This window comes from Panulirus ornatus, chromosome 68 (genome assembly GCF_036320965.1).
Source record: "Panulirus ornatus isolate Po-2019 chromosome 68, ASM3632096v1, whole genome shotgun sequence".
Classification (NCBI taxonomy): Eukaryota; Metazoa; Arthropoda; class Malacostraca; order Decapoda; family Palinuridae; genus Panulirus; species Panulirus ornatus.
The window spans coordinates 21,439,202-21,464,637 of record NC_092291.1 but is presented as its reverse complement, the minus strand read 5'-3'; the positions used below and the strand labels follow the sequence as shown (position 1 = coordinate 21,464,637).

The window sequence follows — 25,436 nt, the reverse complement described above, 5'->3', positions numbered from 1 at the left end:
GTAACGGTAATAAGAACGGCAACGGTAACGGTAATAACAACGGCAACGGCAACGGTAATAACAACGGAACGAGAACGGTAACGGTAATAAGAACGGCAACGGTAACGGTAATAAGAACGGCAACGGAGATACACAATATCAAATCATTATCCTAAAGATAACGATCCGGTGAAAAAAATCACATCAACAACTATAAGGATTTCGTAAACTTTTTACTCTTGAAATCAGTCAAAGAAAATATGAGTGCAGTCAAACAGAATGATAAGGGCAGTCAATGAGAGTGATAAGGTCAGTCAATGAGAATGATAAGGTCAGTCAATGAATATAAGGTCAATCAACGGGAACAATAAAGTCATTCAGTGGAAAATAAGGTCATTCAAAGACGGTGATTTGCACCGGTGGACGATTGTAACACAGAGGCAGGTGTTTCAAGTACGCCCTCTAGAACCTGACTCCACGGTATGTGTCCATCCACCAACACCCCAGTCACAATTACTGCCACCACCACACGCGCCAGTTGCCACCACCTCCCCCACCAACACCGTCTCTGCCTGTGGCGGTACCTGTGTCAATATATGGACAATAGCCCGTAGTGAGGCACCAGTGTAGGTGAGCATTGATCTCCCCCTTCCCTACTCAACACACAGAAACACACCCGCCCACACTCGTCACGCAGAACAAGCCTGATTCATCTCTGATTAAATGGGCGTCAGGTCGTCTGGTATAATATTAGCTGGGAGTCAGGATGTCTGCTGTACCATTAGCTGGGAGTCAGGTCGTCTGGTATACCATTTGCTGGGCGTCAGGTCTTCTGGCATACCATTGGCTGGGAGTCAGGGCGTCTGGTATACCATTTGTTGGGCGTCAGGTCTTCTGGCATACCACTGGCTGGGAGTCAGGGCGTCTGGTATACCATTTGTTGGGCGTCAGGTCTTCTGGCATACCATTGGCTGGGAGTCAGGGCGTCTGGTATACCATTTGTTGGGCGTCAGGTCTTCTGGCATACCATTGGCTGGGAGTCAGGTCGTCTGGTATACCATTTGCTGGGCGTCAGGTCGTCTGGTATACCAGTGGCTGGGAGTTGGGTCGTCTGGTGTACCATCAGCTGGGCGTCAGGTCGTGTGGTGTACCACTAGGTCGTCTGGTGTACCATTCACAAAATCATATGCCACCACAGGTTTTGCACAGTCGCTTCCAGTGAGGGGGACGAGTTGAAAACAACCTTAAGGAATGCGACGGGCGAATCAACCTATCAGCTCTGCTATCAGTTATGTTCTGATGCTTGAAATAAAGAGAAACTCACGAAGAGAGTTACGCAGTTCATATTTCATCGTCATTAAAAAGAATCCAATCTCTCATTACAGGTGCAGCAACCTGAGCCGAAACGAAAATGTGATGTTCGCAATAAACGGCGAGTGGGGTACCTGTCACTGGTCGAAAGCATCAGTGTAGTGCGTCACGAAGTCTGGTGTGTATACCGGAGGTCATCTACACCCAGCCAGCCACTACACCTTCCCCGCCTCGAGGTGCGTATCACGCTGTGTTGTCCAGGAACATGCTTCCACGTGATGAAATTCTTTTGTATGTTTCTTGACTCTGTATTGAAGGAAAGTCTGGTGACCTGACAGCTCTGTTGTGGTGGGTCATAGAGCCAGACACAGCATCAGGTCACTCACGGGGTCAGTAGGCCCCTTACCTCCACAGCCAGACACGGTACCAAATCACACACATGGGTCAGTGGCACCTTTTCTCTACAGCTAATGGCACCAGGACACTAACTGGTTAATGGCACCTTCCTCCCCCCACTCCACATCCAGACACGGCTCTAGGTCAATTCTGCTTCTACTCTTCACAAACAATCTCCTCACCTTCGACCCCATCCGCACTAAAACCCACGATTACACTCAACATTCCTCACCTCACTCCCCTTCCCCTTATCACTCTAGTACTCGTTCTTTTTCTCGCACTGAACACAGTTCCTCTCGTAGTGCAATCCTCTGTAACAACTCCTGATGTGGATGTCTTAACCTGTTTAGATCAGTAGTGCAAAAATGTAATTTTCGAAACGCTATAGAATTCAACCCTGCAACATTACCATGTCTTCCACTCTGTCCATTCAACATTTACTGAAACTATTTCTCCTCTGAGGAGCTATTTTGTCTGGACAGTTCGTGTGTTTCATTACCTCTCTATTACCAGTAAAGTGTTTCTGAATTCCCTCCAGGTGATTGATTTCAGCTCGTCCGGTTGGTGACCATACGATACAGCAGTATTCACTTATATATATATATATATATATATATATATATATATATATATATATATATATATATATATATATATATATATATATATATATATATATTTTTTTTTTTTTTTTTTTTTTTTTTATACTTTGTCGCCGTCTCCCGCGTTTGCGAGGTAGCGCAAGGAAACAGACGAAAGAAATGGCCCAACCCCCCCCCCCCCCCATACACATGTACATACACACGTCCACACACGCAAATATACATACCTACACAGCTTTCCATGGTTTACCCCAGACGCTTCACATGCCTTGCTTCAATCCACTGACAGCACGTCAACCCCTGTATACCACATGACTCCAATTCACTCTATTTCTTGCCCTCCTTTCACCCTCCTGCATGTTCAGGCCCCGATCACACAGAATCTTTTTCACTCCATCTTTCCACCTCCAATTTGGTCTCCCTCTTCTCCTTGTTCCCTCCACCTCCGACACATATATCCTCTTGGTCAATCTCTCCTCACTCATTCTCTCCATGTGCCCAAACCATTTCAAAACACCCTCTTCTGCTCTCTCAACCACGCTCTTTTTATTTCCACACATCTCTCTTACCCTTACGTTACTTACTCGATCAAACCACCTCACACCACACATTGTCCTCAAACATCTCATTTCCAGCACATCCATCCTCCTGCGCACATCTCTATCCATAGCCCACGCCTCGCAACCATACAACATTGTTGGAACCACTATTCCCTCAAACATACCCATTTTTGCTTTCCGAGATATATATATATATATATATATATATATATATATATATATATATATATATATATATATATATATATATATATATATATATATGTACATCATACCCTCGATTTAACGGACTAATAGCGAAGTGGGAGCGGTCCCTTGATGGACAAATATAGTGTATACATACATTTCTGAATAATGTATAACTATCACTAATTAGCTGATGAACAATAAATGAAATTAAGTTATACAATATTGTGATAAGATAAAGCAAATTATGCACTCCATACTGTTTTCTGCAACCAACCTGTTGTATCTGGTAGTTAATCTTGTATATATGTCCCGTGTCTTTCTTCTTACGTGTATTATACACACACACACACACACACACACACACACACACACACACACACACACACACACATACACACATTCCAGCCTATGCCAGGCAACTCCGTGGCGTAGGAAATATTCCACCCAGCTTACTTGTCATTCGCTTTGGCGCATATGAGTACCTCGCTGGAGGTCGAAAAGGCTCACAGTTTATCGACTGTCGTACTGTTCCTGATAATGATACAATGTGAAGACCTCCATACGGATACCAGTTTTCACAACTACCACCTCTTTTTTTCTTATGTCAGCAGAGACGGCACGTGCATCTCACATCAGAATGTCAGGCAATCGCTTGCAAATTTATTCAACCCGTTTGAAAATGAGAACAGGGTTGGTACCAAGGGATCACCGTATTCCACAGCAAAGGACCTATTTACATAAGAAGTCTTTGAAGTGCCTGGAAAGTGTGTGAAGACTAGCTTTGTGGAAGTCTGGAAGCTCTAGGTACTGGTAGATCTGGAGGCGCCAGTTACTGGTAGTTCTGGAGGCGCCAGTTACTAGTAGTTCTGGAGGCGCCAGTTACTGGTAGTTCTGGAGGCGCCAATTACTGGTAGTTCTGGAGGCGCCAGTTACTAGTAGTTCTGGAGGCGCCAGTTACTGGTAGATCTGGAAGCGCCAGTTACTGGTACTTCTGGAGGCGCCAGTTACTGGTAGTTCTGGAGGCGCCAGTTACTGGTAGTTCTGGAGGCGCCAGTTACTGGTAGTTCTGGAGGCGCCAGTTACTAGTAGTTCTGGAGGAGCCAGTTACTGGTAGTTCTGGAGGCGCCAGTTACTGGTAGTTCTGGAGGCGCCAGTTACGGGTAGTTCTAGAGGCGCCAGTTACTGGTAGTTCTGGAGGCGCCAGTTACTGGTAGTTCTGGAGGCTCCACGTATGGCAAACGTCCCCCAGGTCTGGCTGGCCGTCTACCGCTGCTCCGCCACAGTTGCCTGAATTTCAGAATTTCAGACGGTTTCTTTTCTCGCACCTCCTGAGGACGCAGCCACTTCAGGCTTTCAGTAGTTCAAGTAAACCTACAAAAATGAAAGAGAAGCTGTTGCTAAAAGAACATAAATGAAAGTAATGATAACACAGGGAAATGCCGGAGGAAAAAATTCGTGTGCTTTCGTAGAATAACAATATTGACACTGGAGTGATACACGCCTTACGTAACTGTGTCGCAGCCATACTCAGTGGCGACCTATGATGATTTCCCTGTTAATACCAACAAAGCAGTTCTTCTCATCAGAGGATGAAACGGATGTGCGAGAAAACGTTTGTGATTGAGACTAAATAGTAAATGAGAAACATATGCATGTATCTAATAGTAATGCTCTCTGACAGTCTCCCCACGGCATGGCCCAATGCGTCAGGAGAACTCGCACAGAAGCCCTGCAGTTTGTAAAGGGAGACATATGGGTCTTGTCAATGGCTCGTAAAAGGATGTCATTAAGATGAACTGAGCGGCCTAAAAGGGGGGATCGTCTGGAATCTATCTTGTGATGGGTCCATTAACCAGGATATCGAGGGATTGAGATCCTTCGTTATCCATACCATTCACAAGAATCTGAAGTGAGTTCTTCCGAGTGAACTGTGAGGAAACGATTGCCCCTGTGAGGCAGTTTGTGTATCAGACCCGCTGTGACGGGGTCTGAGTCACAGCTGGTACTAGAACTTCGTATTCACGTGAGAGAGATGACTGACTCTCCACGACCATCAGAACTTCCTTCCATGACATGATTTTCACGCCACCAAAACGTGCAGTTCGTACTCCAGCTGCTATACTGTGGGGACCGAACAGAACAAAGTCTTTAACTGTATAGTTGGAGACAACTGGAGGATGGCGGAGGAAGATCCTACCGGATAGCATGCCAAGGAGATGTCTTCTACGGAGACCTCTGTATAGACACTGGTAACCCTGGCTTTACCTTAAAAGGTCACAAACGACCAGACTGACTTAGTCTCCTTTGCCCGGTAGACCATTAGACTCTGGCATCATCGGCAAGCTTCGGTCCAACACGGCGAGGGGATAATTCCAAGACGAGATGAGTTAATAAACTACCCAACCATGATGCCGTTAATCCAGCGGCACCTTACCCCACCGTGCCATATGGCAACAACGTGCCAGTACAACATGCTGCTCCTCCAGCATCTGAGGCATATGGCTGGAGGGGAAGTTCCCACGGGGCAAGTTCGACGAAGGCCCTGTAGGTGGATAACACGAACCTACCTGAAAATAGTGTAGTCAGCTTGGCGAACAGTGGATGGCCTTACCCTCGCTGAAGATAGTGAGGTCTTAACAGAGTCTGGCACATGAAATGTATCCCCCTGAGCCCCACTGTTGTGACAATGAGATTAGATAAGAACAGACTGTGTTTCTGTTGGATTGTATGCATGAATAACACACTCAAATGTCAGTCGTTAAGGCTTCGTGAATATTTGTGATACGAGTTTAAAAAAAAAATCTCTGAACGTAAAGATATATTTCCCAGGGAAACCAAACAACAATTATACCTTTTTTTCGTATATCCCATAAATGTCTCTTCTTTCTTCGTCTCCTACCGCCAAGCTTATAACTATGACTACAGTTTTAAGTGAATCCAATTATATCACTGCAGAATATTCATCCGTGCATATTCTAAAGACTGAAGAAAACGTCAAGAATCTTGAATGAACTCTCTGGTGCTAATGAAGTGAATTTGAAGTTAAAAATTCCCACTTACTTTCCTCTCGCTTCCTGAAGCCTCCGAAACGGAGCTAAGAGTCCTCCATCCGAATGGAAAGGGAAGGGACGCATGACTCACCTGGACCTCCGGCTGGGGCTCTGACCCATACGAGGGAGCGCCAGAATTTTTCTCCTGTGAAGGAGAGAGAAAAACATTAGCAGGGTTGTGAGGCGGGATCCCAGCGAGATCTGCAATTCTTAAAGTGTCCTGGATTCAAGGGATGGTTCGCAACGTTGGAAAGGCCTCTTCTTTATATGGAAAATGAGGCCACCAACAGGAGGGTGGGCGGGATGCAGAGTCTGGAACAGGTTCTGGTTGCCCAGGCAGTTCTGGATTGAGAGGACGTCCTGGAACATCATACACGTAATCTTCTGAGGGAGTGCTCGTGTCTTGAGTCTCTCATACGAAGATCGGGAGGAGGAGGAGGAGGAAACCAAAAAACTGTCCACGGACTATTAGACTGACGAGAGCCCTAGAGTTCTGCGCTACACGTTATGGTTATGTATAAATAGAATGAGACTCGGGGTCTTAGGAACCCAGGTGAGTCTGAGTGTAACAACTTCAGTTATGGGGAACAGGGGAAGAGATATCGAGGGAGGAGCGAAAAGCAAGGGAATCTTCCAAAGAGGTTTCCAATCCGTGATAACGAAAACAAGAACATTTTGGCAGACTGGGAGCTCTGTATGACATATATGACACTGCCAGTAAGCCAGTGACTATAGTTAAAATGGAAAGAGACTGAACTCCTAATTGTGCATCCATTAAGTTATGGAGCATCTGGTGAACTACCTGTTATGAAAATGTGTGGATAAATGCACGAAGCTCATAAAAGGCGAAACTTTATGAGACTGCTCCAGCCTAGCCATCAACACCCCCCCCCCCCTCCCCCGGGCGGCGTTAAATTGAATACATTGTTGATGCACCAACTTTTTGAAAGATCAGGGACAAAATTTCTTCGAGGCACGAAAAACCATGCATTACAAATACTGGAACACACCTCCATCATAATGTTGTATTCATCCGAATATCTGTCCGGACGAGAATGATTTAACAAAAGACTTGCCACCTTCAGCAACCTCTTAACTTACGATACCTTCAGTCAACCATCGCTTTCCGTCACCAAGACTAAATTTTTCTTTGTCTCTTTTAGGCTGAACATCCCATCAATCCATTCTTTCAGTGTTCTTAAGTTATTTCCTTTAGCGAATTCTTATTCATTATGTATACGTCGACCGTTCCTTAAAAAAAGGCTCTCGACAAATGGATTGCCTTGTGTCGCTCCGCAAGAGTTCAATCGTTGTCCCCTAAAGCGAGATTTATGACCATCTCAGAGACGATCGACTTTACAACACATTCTCGTACATTCCACTAGAACCATACAATGGTTACTTGTAGGCTGAAGAACGCTGTTTTCAACATAATGGCTTGAACAGGGCTTTGGTTGGCCTAGCGACCACGCCAAATCGATAGCGTCCTGCCAAGTTTCCCGAAGCTGGAGGCACAATCAACGAGATTCTTGATTTATTCATCCTGTACCACCAGGAGAGTAGACGATGTAATCTGGTGAGATTAGGGTGCAGGAGGATATTTCAGTGAGGTTCGGTAAACAGCCCATCAAAATGCACATAGTAATATTGTAGATTACTTCACAAACACACACACACACACACACACACACACACACACACACACGTCTCTCAGGCCATACCAGGCAGCGTTGGGGACAGTTAAGTGAACCTCTGGGGGATAAGTGTTCCTAGATTCCTTGGTAACAAATCGTCCTGCAGCTGAATACCTCGACCTATTCTGCACTAAGATGTGAAATATTTTTGTTATCGCGTGGGTTCTTAGCGCTCCCGGGAAGATGGGAAAGGGAGTTAAGACTTACTTAATGCTGGGGTAATCCTCATTTACTAACATGTTCGTCTGACACCAGTATGCGACATGGATCCTCTACCATGACCCCAGGGCGAGTCAGTGGCCCTGTATAAACACTACTATGGTGGCCATCTTGTTGTTTCTGGACGGAATCACAAGCAAGAGGGTCATAAGTCTCCTTAATCCTTAACATACAGGACAGCGATCGTTACTGTGGCTGCTGAATAACAGCAGGAATATCATCAGATACAGAAACTGTAACATAACTCTCCCGAGGCTTGGTTATCTCTCGAGTTCTACAGCGGATTCTGTATCATTCTCGAGTTCTACAGCGGATTATGTACCATTCTCGAGTTCTACAGCGAATTATGTACCATTCTCTCATTCTACAGCGGATTCTGTATCATTATTCCTTACGAACAACACCTCTCTTTATGTAAAACATGACGAATCACGTGTTTTCCTTTTCTTCGGTTCCCCAGCGGTGAGGTGTTGTGCCAGCCGCCAAGCATGACCAACGTGAGCCAGGACGGGTCGGAGGGCGTGGAGGTGAGTATGGAGGTGGTGGGCGTGAGCAAAGAAGGCGTGGTGGAGGGGGTGCTGGAGGTCACCATGAGCCCGGAGATCCAGTACATGGGCCACATCGCCTACAGCGTCGTCGCCCCGGTCATCATCAGCTTCGGAATTCTCACCAACGTCCTCAACCTTGTGGTCCTCACTCGACCTTCCCTCAGGGGCCCCACCTTCAGGTAAACACCACATCCCTCAGGGGCCCCTAACTCTGGGTAACCCCCTCCCTCGAGGGCCCCACTTTCAGGTAACTTCTCTCTCAAGGGGGCCCCACTTTTTCACGTAACCTCTCTCTCTCTCTCTCTCTCTCTCTCTCTCTCTCTCTCTCTCTCTCTCTCTCTCTCTCTCTCTCTCTCTCTCTCTCTCTCTCTCTCTCTCTCTATCTATCTATCTATCTATCTATCTATCTTCAAAAAACCTCTCCCTCATAGGCCCCACATCTAAGCAACCTCTTCTATCCTTAGGGAGCCAAGTTTCATGCGGTCCCCTCTTACGGGCCCAATGAGGGGGCCCAACCTCCTGGTAACATCCCTGACGGAGTTCAATTTCCAGTGCATTCCATCATACCTCGGTAGCCTGTCCATCTGCCTCCCACGACAACCTGAACTTTGTGTGGGTCGTCTCATCTTCCTGGGGCTTCGTCGTCGGGTCACCTTTCTCTATCAGGGGCCCTCCACTTCCACGCCGCCCCCTACTTCATCGCTTTACCCCTTAAGTCATCTCTCTCTCTCTCTCTCTCTCTCTCTCTCTCTCTCTCTCTCTCTCTCTCTCTCTCTCTCTCTCTCTCTCCCACCTACCTCCAGGTGAACTCAACCTCTTAGACCCCTCTCAAAAACCTTCACGTAACTTCATTACACCCACGGGCATCTGTCTCCTTCCGATGATTTTTTTCTCTTGTTGTTGTTCTCGCGCCCCTAGCCATCAGAAATCCCTGCAGGTTCTCAGTTAAACAGCTCAGCTTGTAATAAAAAGATTACCTTTTTCTTAATACATGGCGACTCACTCATAGAGGAACGACTTCGCCTGATATCTATTGCGGAATCGCAACTCTATGGTAAACCCCATTATTTTCTTGTAAATCACCGAGGCTTGGAACGCCGTTTACAGAATATTGATTTACAAGAGTTCACTGACCAGGTTTTGCTGGGCGTTCTGACGGTGCTGATCTGTGGGGCGTACCTGCAAACATGACGCCATTGCAAGATTTCAGCAGGCGAACATGGCCTTCATGAGACCTAGCGAACGCAAGTGATGGGTTATCGAACTCTTGCTTAGGGCGCTGAACCGATGCTTGCTCGCTAAAATCACCGAGAAGAAAAAAAAATCTGCTAATGTTAGCATATATTTACTTGATTCCTTTGCTATATTCCGATTTCGTATCATGCACTGGTACTGTTTTACAGCATATGGTAATTATCGTATCTACAAACACCAATATCTGCGGCCGATGCAGTAAGTCTCCTTCCTCATTATCACTCACCATCATGTTCATTAGTACGATGGGAGACACGCCCTACCTACACCCCCTCGAGATATGCACAGCTCAGCACACGAGACACAACAGCTGTGATGGTTCTGTAAATGTTAAGGGAAACCTTACGACAGTTAATCAAACAGATGGACTGAACCGCTTGAGCATGTGAGCTCACTTGGTCTATGCATTACTTTCCTTTTTCCATCCCTCCAACAATTTCCCTGCTTCCCTACACTCGATTTATACAGGCCTCTCATACACTGACGCATGCACACAAACATATGACGTAACACTACATTGTTACTCTTGATATTCTATCACACACACACTTCAACACCAGAGCGAGCACTCATATATATATATATATATATATATATATATATATATATATATATATATATATATATATATATATATATATATATATGGACAAACTTACACATAAATAAACACAAACATACACATACAGAGACACAAAACACACGAACGAGTACAAACACCTTGACTACACTTTCTTCACCGCTCCAGACACGGAAACTGAAGCATAACAAACATTACCGGCCATTCGACTACTTCTAAGCCACCTCAACCAAGACCTCAAGACGATGCAGACCTGCAGATGAACACCCTACAACCTCAGGACTCACTAACTCTCCACTAGAGCTGGTTAGACTTTACAATCTCAAGGTTCAGGTGTTGATGACTGACATGGGGTCGCGCTCTAAAACCTCCGCTAAACTTGCACGCTAAATTACTGGGCCGCTCTGTTGTCGGAGTCACAGATGAAGACCTTCCGCTCAACTTGCCGCCGTGGACTTCCTCAAACAAAGGACGTTCCATGAGCGGAGTTGTGGGAAGGTGGGAGTTGATGAGGCGGACACAGGGGAGTGTAATTGGGAACGCCAACACTCAGAAGCGAACGAATATAATTTGTTTCCTTCTGCAAAGATTAGCATGAGTCAAACCCCGATACGTTTAAGAAAAATAAGTCCTCAACACACCCTCGACTCCTTTGGTCCTTGCACCTAACCCTTATGGGCCATATCAAATGCATCTTCACTACGTATACTAGTGTCTGACCTTAACCTTACGAGTCGGGCAAAAGCCTCGATGCATCTAATCTACGAGTCGGGTCAAAAGTATTTCCCCTGTGTTTCGCAGCTAGGCTGAGTGTTGGAAGAAAAGAAGGAAACATGAGCAAACATATCTTTCCCTCCGTCAGGGAGAGACATGAGAATGCACACAAACATGAGAACGTACGGTATAAGAGAAGCTGTGACACGGAGAGATTGGCAGACTGTATGACAAGTGGACGTACGGCAGGTCAGGAAAGTGAAGCAAGATGTGGAAGGCGGTTTGTGTACACAGAAGGTAAAATAGGAATACGAAACACGGCTGAAATTGTGGGAGGGATGGTCCTAGCAGCTCAACATAGGCGGATGAAGAGCTACCTTAACGATGTGAAACGAGAAAGCGAGAGAAATAATACAGTGGTTGAGGGAATAGAGAGAGACGGCGAGAGAATGAAAGAAAAGGAGGAGGGTGACACTGAGAGGGCAATATAGCTGAGCACAAGGGTCACCACTCACCATTATTGCCTAGTGGTCTTTCTCAGCTAACCAAATTCCGCCTATTCACTGATGACTCTCCTTTACAAAGTGGTTAATTCCACTGAAATTAAAAGCTCGAGAATTTTTCTCTTTCTGTTAATGACCACAGGAGTCTACGTGCCGTACTGAGGACAGTGCTGCAGCCTTGGTGTTGGTCGAGTGGGAAACACAACAGAAGCCACACGACACGGCACCAGGCGAGGCAGACGAGAGCATTGTCAACACAGAAGCCTAGCCCCGCCACTCGGGCCTCCCGCTGGCCCCGCCACCCGTGCCTCCCGCCGCTGGCCCAGCCACCCGTGCCTCCCGCTGCTGGCCCCGTCATCCGTGCCTCCCGCCGCTGGCCCCGCCACCTGTGCCTCCCGCCGCTGGCCCCGCCATCCGTGCCTCCCGCCGCTGGCCCCGCCACCCGTGCCTCCCGCCGCTGGCCCCGTCACCCGTGCCTCCCGCCGCTGGCCCCGCCACCTGTGCCTCCCGCCGCTGACCCCGCCACCCGTGCCTCCCGTTGGCTGCTGTCGCGCCATTCTACACACAAACTTTCTCCATAACACGTCAGCAACAACTTCAGCTCCAAATAAAAGTCATGACAAACTGCAGGAGGCGTAACTGCACCTTTTTACCAACATACCATCGACCGCTATTACCCTTCCACGGTGGAGAGGGTTGGTAAGCCTACTTGTGTCCAAGTGAATCCACAGTATCTGAATACGTAACCTTGTGCTTCCTGCTAAACTTTGCGGTCGCTTTTTTATGATTTTTTTTTCTCCATTTTCTTTAGTACGAAAGATATTATGTTGTTCGAAGGTTGACAGCTGACAATCAGGTATTCTTTCTTTACAATGGCCATACAGTCTCCATACTGAATTGATGAATGTCATTCATAATGTCCCTCTGACTGGTTCTTGAGAGGGTGCAGCTTCTAACAGAGGTATTACCCAGCCCTAGACGTTTACAGGACCCCCAACATATACACGTTGTAGGGGTTCCTCACCTGGTGGTGTTCTTTTCTCATGCAGGTACCTCAAGTGGCTGGCGGTAGCCAATCTGCTGGTGTGTGTGGTGCTCCTGCCCTTCACGCTACACTCCCACGCCACCCCGGTTCCCTACGCCGCCGCCCTTTACTTCGCGCACATAGAGGTAAGGTCGAGTTGAGAGAGAGCGAGTAGAATGCGAGATGCCTTGTGTTAAGACAGTGCCATAGTGGTGGGAGTAGCAGAGATCCAACGGGAAATGACACGATTTCTAAAGGCATTTGACAAGTGCCACGGTGAACAAAAGGTGTGTGGCTAGTTGGCTGGAGTGACTGGGAGGGTGGCAACCATTTCCCAGTATGTTAATCATCCTTATGATGATGGCATACCTTCCAAGCCGGGAATGATGTGAAAAGACAAGTCATCTGGCAGTATAGGTTCGTTTCGTTTCGTTTGTTTTGCATCGTTAAGAAGCTGGACTATGAATATAAGAGGTATATGTAAGTTGAAGAACTAACATGGATCACACGAAGCGTAGGTTTGTCTGGCCTATCATTGAGGATCATATGTCCCCGAACATGGACATCCCTGGAAGTGCTCTAGTCGTTGTGTCCACAAGCTGTCGTCTGGCTATGCACACACGCGTAGTGCACTGGTTGATGGCGTGTGCTGCTGACAGTGGCTGGCTGGTCCTGATGATACTGTGTTATGAGAGGTTGTGGCTGAATGGTCTTGATTCTGATATGATGTGAGAGGCTATGGGTCACTGCTGATCCATTTCACAGACTTCAAAAAAAAAAAAATGCTCATAAGTTCTTAAAGAAAAACTGCTAAAATATTCATTGGCTCAGTTTTCTTTTCTATCATATTTACTGCTAGGCTACGATCATAGCCTAGCAGTAGCACTTCCACCTGCCACGCAGGGGTCCCGGGTTCGAACCTGGCTGTTGGAAGTTCGTATGATATATATATATATATATATATATATATATATATATATATATATATATATATATATATATATATATATATATGACGGATATGCATGTGTGTGATTACCTATTTTTGCATTACGTGGAGAGTTTTACACTCATGGAGCCCTATCACTACTGTCACTGACTACCCCTGCCCCTCTGCCACTAACGTGTCATTCCCTCGACACTCACCTGTCACACCCCACCGCCACTGCCCCGTTTCTCCCTCGTAAATACCCCGCCACTTCTCCGTTATTGCTCCACAAATACTACTCTACTGCCCCACTACTCCCTTGTGACTGCCCCACCACTCTCCCCGTCACTGCTCCACCAATCTCCCTTTCACTGCTCCGCCACTCTCCCCGTCACTGCTCCGCCACTCTCCCCGTCACTGCTCCGCCACTCTCCCCGTCACTGCTCCGCCACTCTCCCGTCACTGCTCCGCCACTCTCCCCGTCACTGCTCCACCACTCTCCCCGTCACTGCTCCGCCACTCTCCCCGTCACTGCTCCGCCACTCTCCCCGTCACTGCTCCACCACCCTCCCCGTCACTGCTCCGCCACTCTCCCCGTCACTGCTCCACTACTCTCTCCGTCACTGCCTCGTCACTCAGGTATTGCCTCGTCGCAGGTCCCGGTGGGTAATGCGCTGATCGCCTCCAGTGTGTACATCGTGGTGGGGCTCAGCATTGACAGGTTCGTGGCCGTGTGTTACCCTCGCAAGTACCGCAATCTCCACAGCCACTACGTGGCCTCCGTCAGGATCGCGTTGTCCTTCGTGATCGCCTTCATCATATACATCCCCATGGCCTTCTACAAGGTGGTCGTCCCCGCCGGCACCTCGTCTGACAGGTTCCTCATCGAGGAGAACCCGCAGATGGTGTCTACGAAGTGGTTCATGGTGTATGAATACCTGCTTGAGATCTGCGTCAGGTAGGTCTTGACTGCCAGTGTCCGAACGAGTGGCTATAGGTACATATATACACACATATACATATATACAGGCGTTACCGGACTCCGCCTGCATGTGATTACGGCACGAGTGAAGTCTTCTTCGGCGAGGTTGAGCCATCGTCTGTGAACGAAATGGAACTGAATCCCGTCGAAGAACTTTTCACTTTAAGGGAGACCATCTTTGCTGCTCATTGTAGTGCAGACCTGAAGATGCAGGAGCCTCATAAAAGGGGCCCTCGGGTTATATCATTAAGGGTTAAGAGACAGACTTACACACATACACGAGTAGCTCCCTGTGGCATTTTCAGCATCGGCATTAAAACTTTCCTTATATTGATCTTTATTTTCCTGCCTTACATACAGCATATTCTAATACTCACGGAAACAACACATGACGTCATTCATACTAAAGTCGGCCTCGTCACGTATGCTGACAATCTTCATATAGTTCAGCGCAGCCCATAAAGAAATATACACATTTGATGTAGCCATACGAGTGGACATATCCTTTCCACCGCCCCACCTAGATGCATATACACTCTTCCCATTTATGATTAAATCGTCACATGGAACTCAACATTTTGCTACGTGCAAACATTTCACTGAACATTTCCTCTTGGCTGTATCTTCAACACATGCCATCGTAATATGAAATAAGCTTGGCCATATGTTCCAGAGAACCATGATTCCACAGACAGATGCTCTGGGTACTCCTTAGGTTCGCTCCGGCCATCCTGCTGGCGCTTCTCAACACCTGGATCATCATCGAATTCAAACGGATCAGCCGGCGGCGCCTCCTTCTGTCCCAGGGCATCAGCTGCGACGTGTCAGCCATCCCTTCCCAGTCCTACCTCGAGGGCAACGCCAACACCACGATGGTCAACCACTCCCCCAGCAACGGTCGGGTCGAATGCGAACCCCCTGCCACTGACGCCACCGCCGCCACCACCACTGCCACCAGCCCCACCACGACCACCAATTCTACCAATGCCACCGATCCCACCACTGCCACCAGTCCCACCAATGCCACCGGGACGGTAACTTATTTCTGCGAGATGTCACCACCGGTGAATCACGAGAGTACCATAATAAGCAACAATGGTCACGTGAACAGGACGGACTATGTTGCAGCTGATCATCCTCAAATCACTGGGAATGGCTATAAACCTGAACCTACCGAGGGAGACATCAGTAGCACGAGAAATTCCTCCTGCAAGTCAACAGCCCGCAGTAGAGGGGACAAGGAGACCATCGGGCTCTCCATGATCAATGTATCAGGTAACTATGGCTGAGCCACGCACGGTAATTGCAGCGACTACATGTGTGTGTGCAACTGATGTGCCAAACACTATCTTGTGTGTGAACCACTGCATCCCTAATTGGCTAGTGAATAAGGGTCATTCACACTCACTCATTCATATTGTTCTAGATGTCATTTTTCCTTATCATTCACCACTCGGCCAGTTCAGTTCTGCACACAAGAGAACTTCTTGGCCACTGGTTCTTTCTCTCGTAATCATATTCACAGTTGTCAAATTCACTTCTTCATTTCCTTGTCGTTGTAGCTCTTTACTGACCAACTCTCTAGTCTCGCATTCCATTCTTATGCATTTCCTCTTCCTCAAGATGGAAGTATCGTGGCATTCTCATTTTCTGAATGTTCACCTCTTTCTCACATTCGCTTTTTGTGGTTTTACGTATCTAATACTGGATAGTTTGCCCCACCTTGGTACCACATTCAAGAAACTCTGCTTTCATAAACCTCCTTCTATCAGGATGGTCCTGTTTCATGTTCCTGAAGGAAGCTCATGTCCCTCTGGTCACCAACACGACTAGATGTGTTTCCTCAGAAGGAATCTTCATATCAAATTCCTTCCTCTCGTTATCTCGCAGTCACTGTTCCTTGCACTCGCTTAAACCATCTTGAACTCTCCTTCCACTTACCAAAGCCGGATGGCAAATCATGAGTTATACAGTATTCAAGCAAACGTCAATAAAATTAGTTGCGAGACTAGTGATAACAAATGTAAAATCATAGTTATGCCATGGTTCATCAGTGTCCATATAGAGCACAAGATACATATACAATAATCGACGTTATCTTTAGATTTCTGATATCTAATCACAGATGATGTAAGTGAGCTCTTTGTAAACACTCACGAACCACGGCTTCAGTCCAAGCTGATGTGTTAAGGAAGGCAGACATGCAACATGGCGTCAGCCTCCTGGTAAGTTGGACTTTAGAGCCATCTTACTTATGCCTCTGGTTGTCTTGCAGCTCCGGCGGCGCCCGTGTCAGTACCCAGGGGGATGAGTGAGCGACGCCACGACATGGAACGACGGCTGGTGCTCCTGCTCGTCTCTATCATTGTCGCCTTCTTCGTGACCAACATCCCCGCCGCTATCCTGTCCCTCACCTTCAGGGACGACAAGAGGAACGACCTCAACTTCCAGATCTTCCGCGCCATCGCTAACAATCTAGAGTTCCTCAACTTCGGCCTCAACTTCATCCTATACTTCCTCTTCAGCAAGGATATCCGCAACGCCTTCATGTCTCTGCTGCGGCGGACCATCGACCGTCTCAAAGAGGGCATCGAAGGCTCGAGCAACAAGTACGCCGCCACCAACCTATGATGACCCCACCCTGCAGACGATTGCCTTCAGTGACTCGACTTGCCCCGGTGACCTTACCCATAGGAGGGTCACTCGAGAGCTGGCTTGTTGTCGCTTTGAAGAAAAAAATAATAAGCATATAAATGTGATTCCAAGACAGTCTTTCTAACGAACAGCTTTAATGAATGGGAGAGTAGATATTTCTAAGTTTCTAAGGCATTCCACTTCATTAACTTTTAAGATTATTTGTACATAGATGCGAACCTAATTACAAGAAGTGACTCGAAGGGACGACTCGTGGCTATGGACAGATGTGTTGGTGTATATGGTTCCATTTGTGAGAGACCTTCCATAAGGCTAGAACGAATAGATCTGTGTTGTGGCTTTCACGCTCCGTAAACCTTGGCGACACGGAAGAAAAGTGATTTGACACCCCTTAAACCATCCGACTCCTGTGGTATAACTGTCAGTGCTTTACGGGAAAAGGAAGGATTTGTGAATACCTCCTTTAAGAATACGTCTTATGTTCGTGTGAAAATTCCTGGAAAATAAGAGCGTACGAGCCTTAACATGAAGCACTTATCACCAAAGACCAAATATCACTGAACAGCAGGGGAAAGAGAGACGGGAAAGAGGCAATGTTTCCCCCCCTCATTCTTGGTGCTCCTCTCCGTAGGCGGGGCTCGGGTCGTTGCACACAAGACTATGCCACTATCACTCGTCTTCCTCTGTCATGTGTGTCTATGAAGGTGAGGCCAGACGAGGGTGAGGCCAGCAGGCAGGACGCCCTGTGTCAACGCCAGGGCTGAAATTCACCCTGTGTGGAAATTACGAAATCCATCATCCCCAAAAGGGTGGTTATTGATCATCACTCACACGAATATATCTGAGGAGACGTATATATAATGGTGAATGCATTCCTGATGAACAGATCTATAGATTACCTCAACAGGGCCCAGTACCCCAGTATCCCCAGTGATCCTACCCCAGTACCCCCAGTGATCGTGCCCCAGTATCATCAGCGGGCCTGCCCCAGTACTATCAGTGACCCTGTCCCAGTACCACCAGTGATCCTGCCCCAGCATCACCAGTAATCCTGTCCCAGTACCACCAGTGACCTCCACGTCCTGGGAACACTTCTGTGTCTCTTCCATTCGCTGGCAGGATCACCAGCTACCAAAGACTCTGTCCAATTTCCCCCACACGAAGTCTTGGGAGAATCTCATGACTGTATTCCGTAGGAACAACGTGTATGTTTCCACAGCCGTACTAGATGTAATATATCCAGATTTTGTATAGAATATTTTTCCATTGTGTAAATTAGATTATCACGTATTACAAGTTTTCTTCGTCTCAAATGGATTCAAATGCTAGATTGCTGTTTGCCCAAGGGAGGTGTTCCGTGTTGTTGCCGTCTTGATGTGTCCCAGCTGTGCGTTTACTCGTATACCTCTGATCACTGTGCAGAACAAGTGAGACTACTTTCCCTTGAAGGAAGCCGCAGTCCTGGAATCTAAGGCTGTCTTGCAATTTCTCCTTATTTGATGTAAGCCAAAGAAAACGGAATTTTAGCTATGATAACGGAATCCTTATCGCCTGTGTATAGTAGGCGAATTCTTAAGTCCATGTGACCACTGGCGGAACATGCCTAAAATCTTAAGGTTCTTTCTTCTACTGAGTTAACCATTTGTGCATTATTGGTACATAAACACGTCTCTTAAAGGACTTAACAGATGATAATTACGCTTTCTAAAAGGCATCATAGTCGAGAATAACACCATTTAAAGGGTGTCATATGTGCTAATTAAGCATTTTACAGAATCACACATGATAATCACGCCTTTTACATGGTGTCATAGATGATAATTACTACTTTTAAAGGGCATCATAAATGATAATCACATCTTTTAAAGGGCGTCACAGATGATAATTACACCTTTTAAAAGGGCGTCATGGATGAGAATGACAGATTAAGAATGAATGTATATGTTGTGCAAGCATTGAGGCGTTTTCTCTACAATTATGACACAGACTGACCTCTTTGATCCACGGGGAACGTCTTCGGGAAAGACAGTAACCTCTCCAAGATATATAGTAGCCTCAGGATATACAGTAATACATCAAAGACACACAATAACATCAAGATGTGAGGGCTGTCTCCCAAGATAAAGAGACACCTCTTTTTAAGACAGACATTAACCTTAAAATGCACAATTAACTCTTCATGACATACATTTATTTACCTCATCATGACCTACAGTAACCTCAGAATATATTGTGATTACAAGACATCAATTAACTAACCTAATCATAAACAGTAATCTATTCAAGATATACAAATTTTGTGTTATCTAGGTATGGATATGGTCTCTGAACTTACTGTGATAACTGAGCAGACTGTAGTCAACCCCTTACAGAATGACAGTAATCAAATCTGACCTTAAGAATGGATGCGATGCACAACATGAATAAAATATGTTATAGTCATACCAAACATTTTGAAAATATGTGTAGTAGTTTAAAAGCCGTTCGTAAAACTGTCATAAAAAGGATAAACAGCCAGATAAACACACACACACACACACACACACACACACACACACACACACACACACACGTACCAGTAATAATGACATAATTGAAAATAACATACATAAATATCATAACATAAAGAAACTACTCATTCAAAAGGTACTGTTTTAGTTAAATAAACACCAGACTCATGCTTTTCACACAGACCACAACTTGATTCTCTTGGTGTCAGCCAAAAGTCGGATATATATATATATATATATATATATATATATATATATATATATATATATATATATATATATATATATTTTCACCGTGGAAGACATGTCGCCTTTGGTGAGGCCGGATTATTGACGTATAGTCTCAACAAAGAGCTTACTCCAAAGAAGTATACATTTTCCTTCTAATGGAAGCTGCGCAGCATTAGGCTGAGGGAGCCTTTAGAAAGTTGGTCTGGGGCAATTGTAAAGAATATATATATATATATATATATATATATATATATATATATATATATATATATATATATATATATTGCAAGGACTAGTTTTTTCGTTGTCATAAATTGCAATTAATGACCCTCGTCATGTAACTCCTGCAGTACTGGTCCTCATCTGAGACGACACCACACATTCCTGACAGGTTTCCTGTCTCTCTCCACACACGGCGTCGTCGTGCGGTGAACGCTACACTCACCCCTGTGTAAGCCCTTGGTCAGCCCTAACATCGACTTAAGTTATATGCTGGGTTCTATGTTTTCGTCAGCCTCTGTTCTGTGAGTTGTCATGTCATGGTGAGAATCATTATGTGTGTGCAGGGCAATTTCTACAGTCCATGTTTTGTGGTTCGAATAAAGACGCGTACACGTATTATGGTCTTTCATTAAGCCTGATAACTCCATAGAAATTAACAGACACATGGCTGGAGTGTTCAACTACTGCCCAGGTGGAGAGCAGGGGACCTGAATCCCTTCCTGTTAACACTACTAGTCAGTCACATGAGTGCCTGGTATTGCCTGATTGCGTTAACGTTACACACCAGAAACATACAATTTGTCGTCCAGTTGGAGTGATCTTTGATCACTGATCAGAGCATGCATAAGATAATTAACGTGAATTCACAATTTATGTAATATATATATATATATATATATATATATATATATATATATATATATATATATATATATATATATATATATACAGAGAGAATCATTTAACTTAAAAATCAAGTGACCTTCCTATATTATCGGGTACTTACGTTCTGAGAAGACGCCTTCGGCAATGCTTTCTTGTAAATCCTCTTCGTCACTTAAGTTCACGTCACTTTATGGCTTCCCTGTTCACTAGTAATACAGTTACAGTAAAGGCTGCGTCGCACAAGCGTTTCTTGCCTCAATATCTTACACAGATATCATGATTTCCTTTTTTGTTCGAGTGATTTGTCACACATGTAAGGACAATCAACAGCCAGTTATTTCCTTTACGTCTGTCATTATAACAAGGAAAATAGCGCTGATGTTGAAAAACTAGGGTTTTCATAACGATCATGTGTTTAGTAGACAACATAAAAAGGCCAGGCATGCTAAGAAGAAAAAATGAAATTTAGTTGCGCTAATGGTTGGTACGATAAAGACCATAAATCAAAAACATAAAAAGAGAAAGTTGAGAGCTTTTCACAGACCTAGTAATACTGCAGCGCACGCCTTCCTTTCCATTGACTTTGTTGCGTACGTAGAATCTCCGATGTCTAATAAACAACGATGGTTCATTATATGTTCGATAGGACATTCTTAAGACTGGTGTATCTTCCCTGTAGTGAATGTTTGCAGGCCCATATCAAAATCGTGTCTGTCCATTACATAAACACAGCATAAATGTAAACAAAACAAATGCGTTGTATTCATAATCATCAATTTCATTTGAATTAATTCAAACTTCACTATTTCATGAAAAATTATAACATAATGATTTCAAAACATACCTTTTATTGTTTGAAAATTATAAGTACTTCATTAAAGTGAAAATTTAAGCCCTTAAGTATAGATCTTACTTTGACAAAAAAAATTGAAACATTTGAGACCAAGACGAACCCTATTTAGTATTGCTCGATGGGCTGCGAAAATGACGGAAAATTCATAAAAAATTAGCGATGATTTAGAAAGTTCACATAAAGAGTATTTGTGTGGCTTTGTCTTAATTGATAGACACCTATTACATTTTCACAATAATTTCACTGTAGTCAGAATGGTTTGTAAATAGGAATATATATATATATATATATATATGTATATCAGATTGGGGAAGAGCAGTGTGGTTTCAGAAGTGGTAGAGGATGTGTGGATCAGGTGTTTGCTTTGAAGAATGTATGTGAGAAATACTTAGAAAAGCAAATGGATTTGTATGTAGCATTTATGGATCTGGAGAAGGCATATGATAGAGTTGATAGAGATGCTCTGTGGAAGGTATTAAGAATATATGGTGTGGGAGGCAAGTTGTTAGAAGCAGTGAAAAGTTTTTATCGAGGATGTAAGGCATGTGTACGTGTAGGAAGAGAGGAAAGTGATTGGTTCTCAGTGAATGTAGGTTTGCGGCAGGGGTGTGTGATGTCTCCATGGTTGTTTAATTTGTTTATGGATGGGGTTGTTAGGGAGGTAAATGCAAGAGTTTTGGAAAGAGGGGCAAGTATGAAGTCTGTTGGGGATGAGAGAGCTTGGGAAGTGAGTCAGTTGTTGTTCGCTGATGATACAGCGCTGGTGGCGGATTCATGTGAGAAACTGCAGAAGCTGGTGACGGAGTTTGGTAAAGTGTGTGGAAGAAGAAAGTTAAGAGTAAATGTCAATAAGAGCAAGGTTATTAGGTACAGTAGGGTTGAGGGTCAAGTCAATTGGGAGGTGAGTTTGAATGGTGAGAGGCTGGAGGAAGTGAAGTGTTTTAGATATCTGGGAGTGGATCTGTCAGCGGATGGAACCATGGAAGCGGAAGTGGATCATAGGGTGGGGGAGGGGGCGAAAATTTTGGGAGCCTTGAAAAATGTGTGGAAGTCGAGAACATTATCCCGGAAAGCAAAAATGGGTATGTTTGAAGGAATAGTAGTTCCAACAATGTTGTATGGTTGCGAGGCGTGGGCTATGGATAGAGTTGTGCGTAGGAGGATGGATGTGCTGGAAATGAGATGTTTGAGGACAATGTGTGGTGTGAGGTGGTTTGATCGAGTAAGTAACGTAAGGGTAAGAGAGATGTGTGGAAATAAAAAGAGCGTGGTTGAGAGAGCAGAAGAGGGTGTTTTGAAATGGTTTGGGCACATGGAGAGAATGAGTGAGGAAAGATTGACCAAGAGGATATATGTGTCGGAGGTGGAGGGAACGAGGAGAAGAGGGAGACCAAATTGGAGGTGGAAAGATGGAGTGAAAAGGATTTTGTGTGATCGGGGCCTGAACATGCAGGAGGGTGAAAGGAGGGCAAGGAATAGAGTGAATTGGAGCGATGTGGTATACAGGGGTTGACGTGCTGTCAGTGGATTGAATCAAGGCATGTGAAGCGTCTGGGGTAAACCATGGAAAGCTGTGTAGGTATGTATATTTGCGTGTGTGGACGTGTGTATGTACATGTGTATGGGGGGGGTTGGGCCATTTCTTTCGTCTGTTTCCTTGCGCTACCTCGCAAACGCGGGAGACAGCGACAAAGTATAAAAAAAAAAAAAAAAAAAAAAAAAAAATATATATATATATATATATATATATATATATATATATATATATATATATATATATATCTTTGTTTATCTATCCATCCATTCATCTATCTTTATATATATATATATATATATATATATATATATATATATATATATATATATATATATATATATATATATATATATATATATATATATATATATATATATATCAAATTAAAATCACTGGAGGACACTGGCCTATTAAAAGAATAGAATAGAACTCGCACATCAACTACGTATAATTATTTAATAAAGGGTCCCCTTTCGTATGTAATTAGTTCCATTCCTACATTTACCATGTCTACAGTAAGCGCTCCTCACACAGGTTTATTTATAATGTAGGCGCACCTTGCATGTAGACCTGCCGCGCCTCACTGTTACAAACTTGAGGGTTTATACTAGTTCTTTATGGTCAGAAATAAATGATTTATAAGTGTCAGGACACAGACCCTGACCGTGATAAACTGAACTTCCAGTAATCATTAATCGTCTATCATTTACAGACCGCCTTTTTGGCCGACACATTAACCGTAAAAATATTCAAGAATTTTATCCTCCTGATCGTTAGAATGTAAAGAATTACCTTAACTACAGGCTAATTGCCTAATTAATTAATCCTTTTCCCTTTCGTTAACCATGGATGTTTACTGAGTCTTTTAAACTGTTTGTAAAGAATGGTCAGTGAAGCGGCTCCTGGCCCTGCTGTCGACAGCTCTAGTTGTGGCACCTCAACTTTACCATGGTGACTGAATCTTTACAGTTCCATTTTTCATTTTCAGTTCGTTGCATATATCTTAAATTATGTATATACACACTCACTCAAATATACATTTACACATATGTATAAATCCCAAGAAATGGGATGAAAGAATACAACGCACGTATCATCTGAGTGTCTCAGAAGGCGACATACCACTTACACACTACCACTACACACATACACGACATATATTGCCAATACACACAGGCACCAAGCGATATACATCCACTACACGTCCCTCCACACACTACCACCACCACAGTTCGCAGTGTACACACACACACACACACACACACACACACACACACACACACACACACCTGTACATCAGTTTCGAATGTCACATGGGATTCCCGAGTAACTTTAAAAGTATATACACACGTTACATGAATGAATGATGACTTTCTAGTAAATAAAAAGAAATAATACTCTATTGGACTTTGCCTGAGGGGGGCCAACACCTCCAAAGTTTAAACTGGATTAAACTCGTGTGTCACATTTTTCTATCCGCATGGATTCTACAAGTCAGGAACATCCTCTTTCATCTATTCATACCTACATTTTTGAAAACAAATGCATCACGGGGTTGCCTACAAACTCCAGTCCATCATAACAGGAGACTGTAATTTTACTGCATCAGTCATGGCGTCCGGACGGTTTCCATGTAAGGAGCTGGGAACACAAGCTGATAAATCCGTGAACTTATTCATTGCTCGTGATTGAAAACGTAGATGTGTTAGATATTTAGATACGGGTTGAGTAATCTTCAGGCTTTGCGTGCTGGAGAGTTGTTAACTGGTAACTCCCATGGACTGGTTAGGTTTGCTGTGTTGTGGAAGTGTTCATGTCACCTGGGTTAGCTGTGTGAGTGGACGAGCCCGTCTCTAACTGGTTCTATGCTTCCCGTGTGTGCTTTTACTGGGCATGTATGTGCTTGCGTCTTGTATCTGGCACCTGGCCCATGATAACGTAGCTACGTGAGTGCTGGAGATCACGTGTGCCCTACATGTGATTGTGTAAGTAGATTAGCATGTAAGAGTACATAAAAGAGTGTGTGTGGTGGTGTTTTGAGCCTATATATACCTCTCTCTCTTTCTCCCTCCTCTCTCTCTCTCTCTCTCTCTCTCTCTCTCTCTCTCTCTCTCTCTCTCTCTCTCTCTCTCTCTCTCTAGAGATGAAAGAAAACACCTTATGTCTTCCAGTATTTCTTCGTCCTAAAGTTTTTGTTCGAATCATTCAAATTCTCGGGAGACTTTGTAA

At 44.7% G+C, this 25,436-nt stretch overlaps 1 protein-coding gene across 2 annotated transcripts in view; it reads left to right on the top strand.

Moving 5' to 3' along the window:
• Positions 1–20,548, top strand: part of LOC139747284 (uncharacterized) — a 169,280-nt gene extending 148,732 nt beyond the window's left edge. For both annotated transcript variants that reach the window (XM_071659392.1, XM_071659391.1), the window contains 6 exons: positions 1,365–1,526; positions 8,461–8,727; positions 12,649–12,769; positions 14,208–14,509; positions 15,249–15,808; positions 16,809–20,548. In XM_071659392.1, coding sequence (XP_071515493.1) covers positions 8,489–8,727; positions 12,649–12,769; positions 14,208–14,509; positions 15,249–15,808; positions 16,809–17,164 — 1,578 coding nt within the window. In that variant the 5' untranslated portion in view covers positions 1,365–1,526; positions 8,461–8,488 and the 3' untranslated portion in view covers positions 17,165–20,548. The remainder of the gene's footprint in view (positions 1–1,364; positions 1,527–8,460; positions 8,728–12,648; positions 12,770–14,207; positions 14,510–15,248; positions 15,809–16,808) is intronic.
• The last annotated feature ends 4,888 nt before the right edge of the window (positions 20,549–25,436 follow it).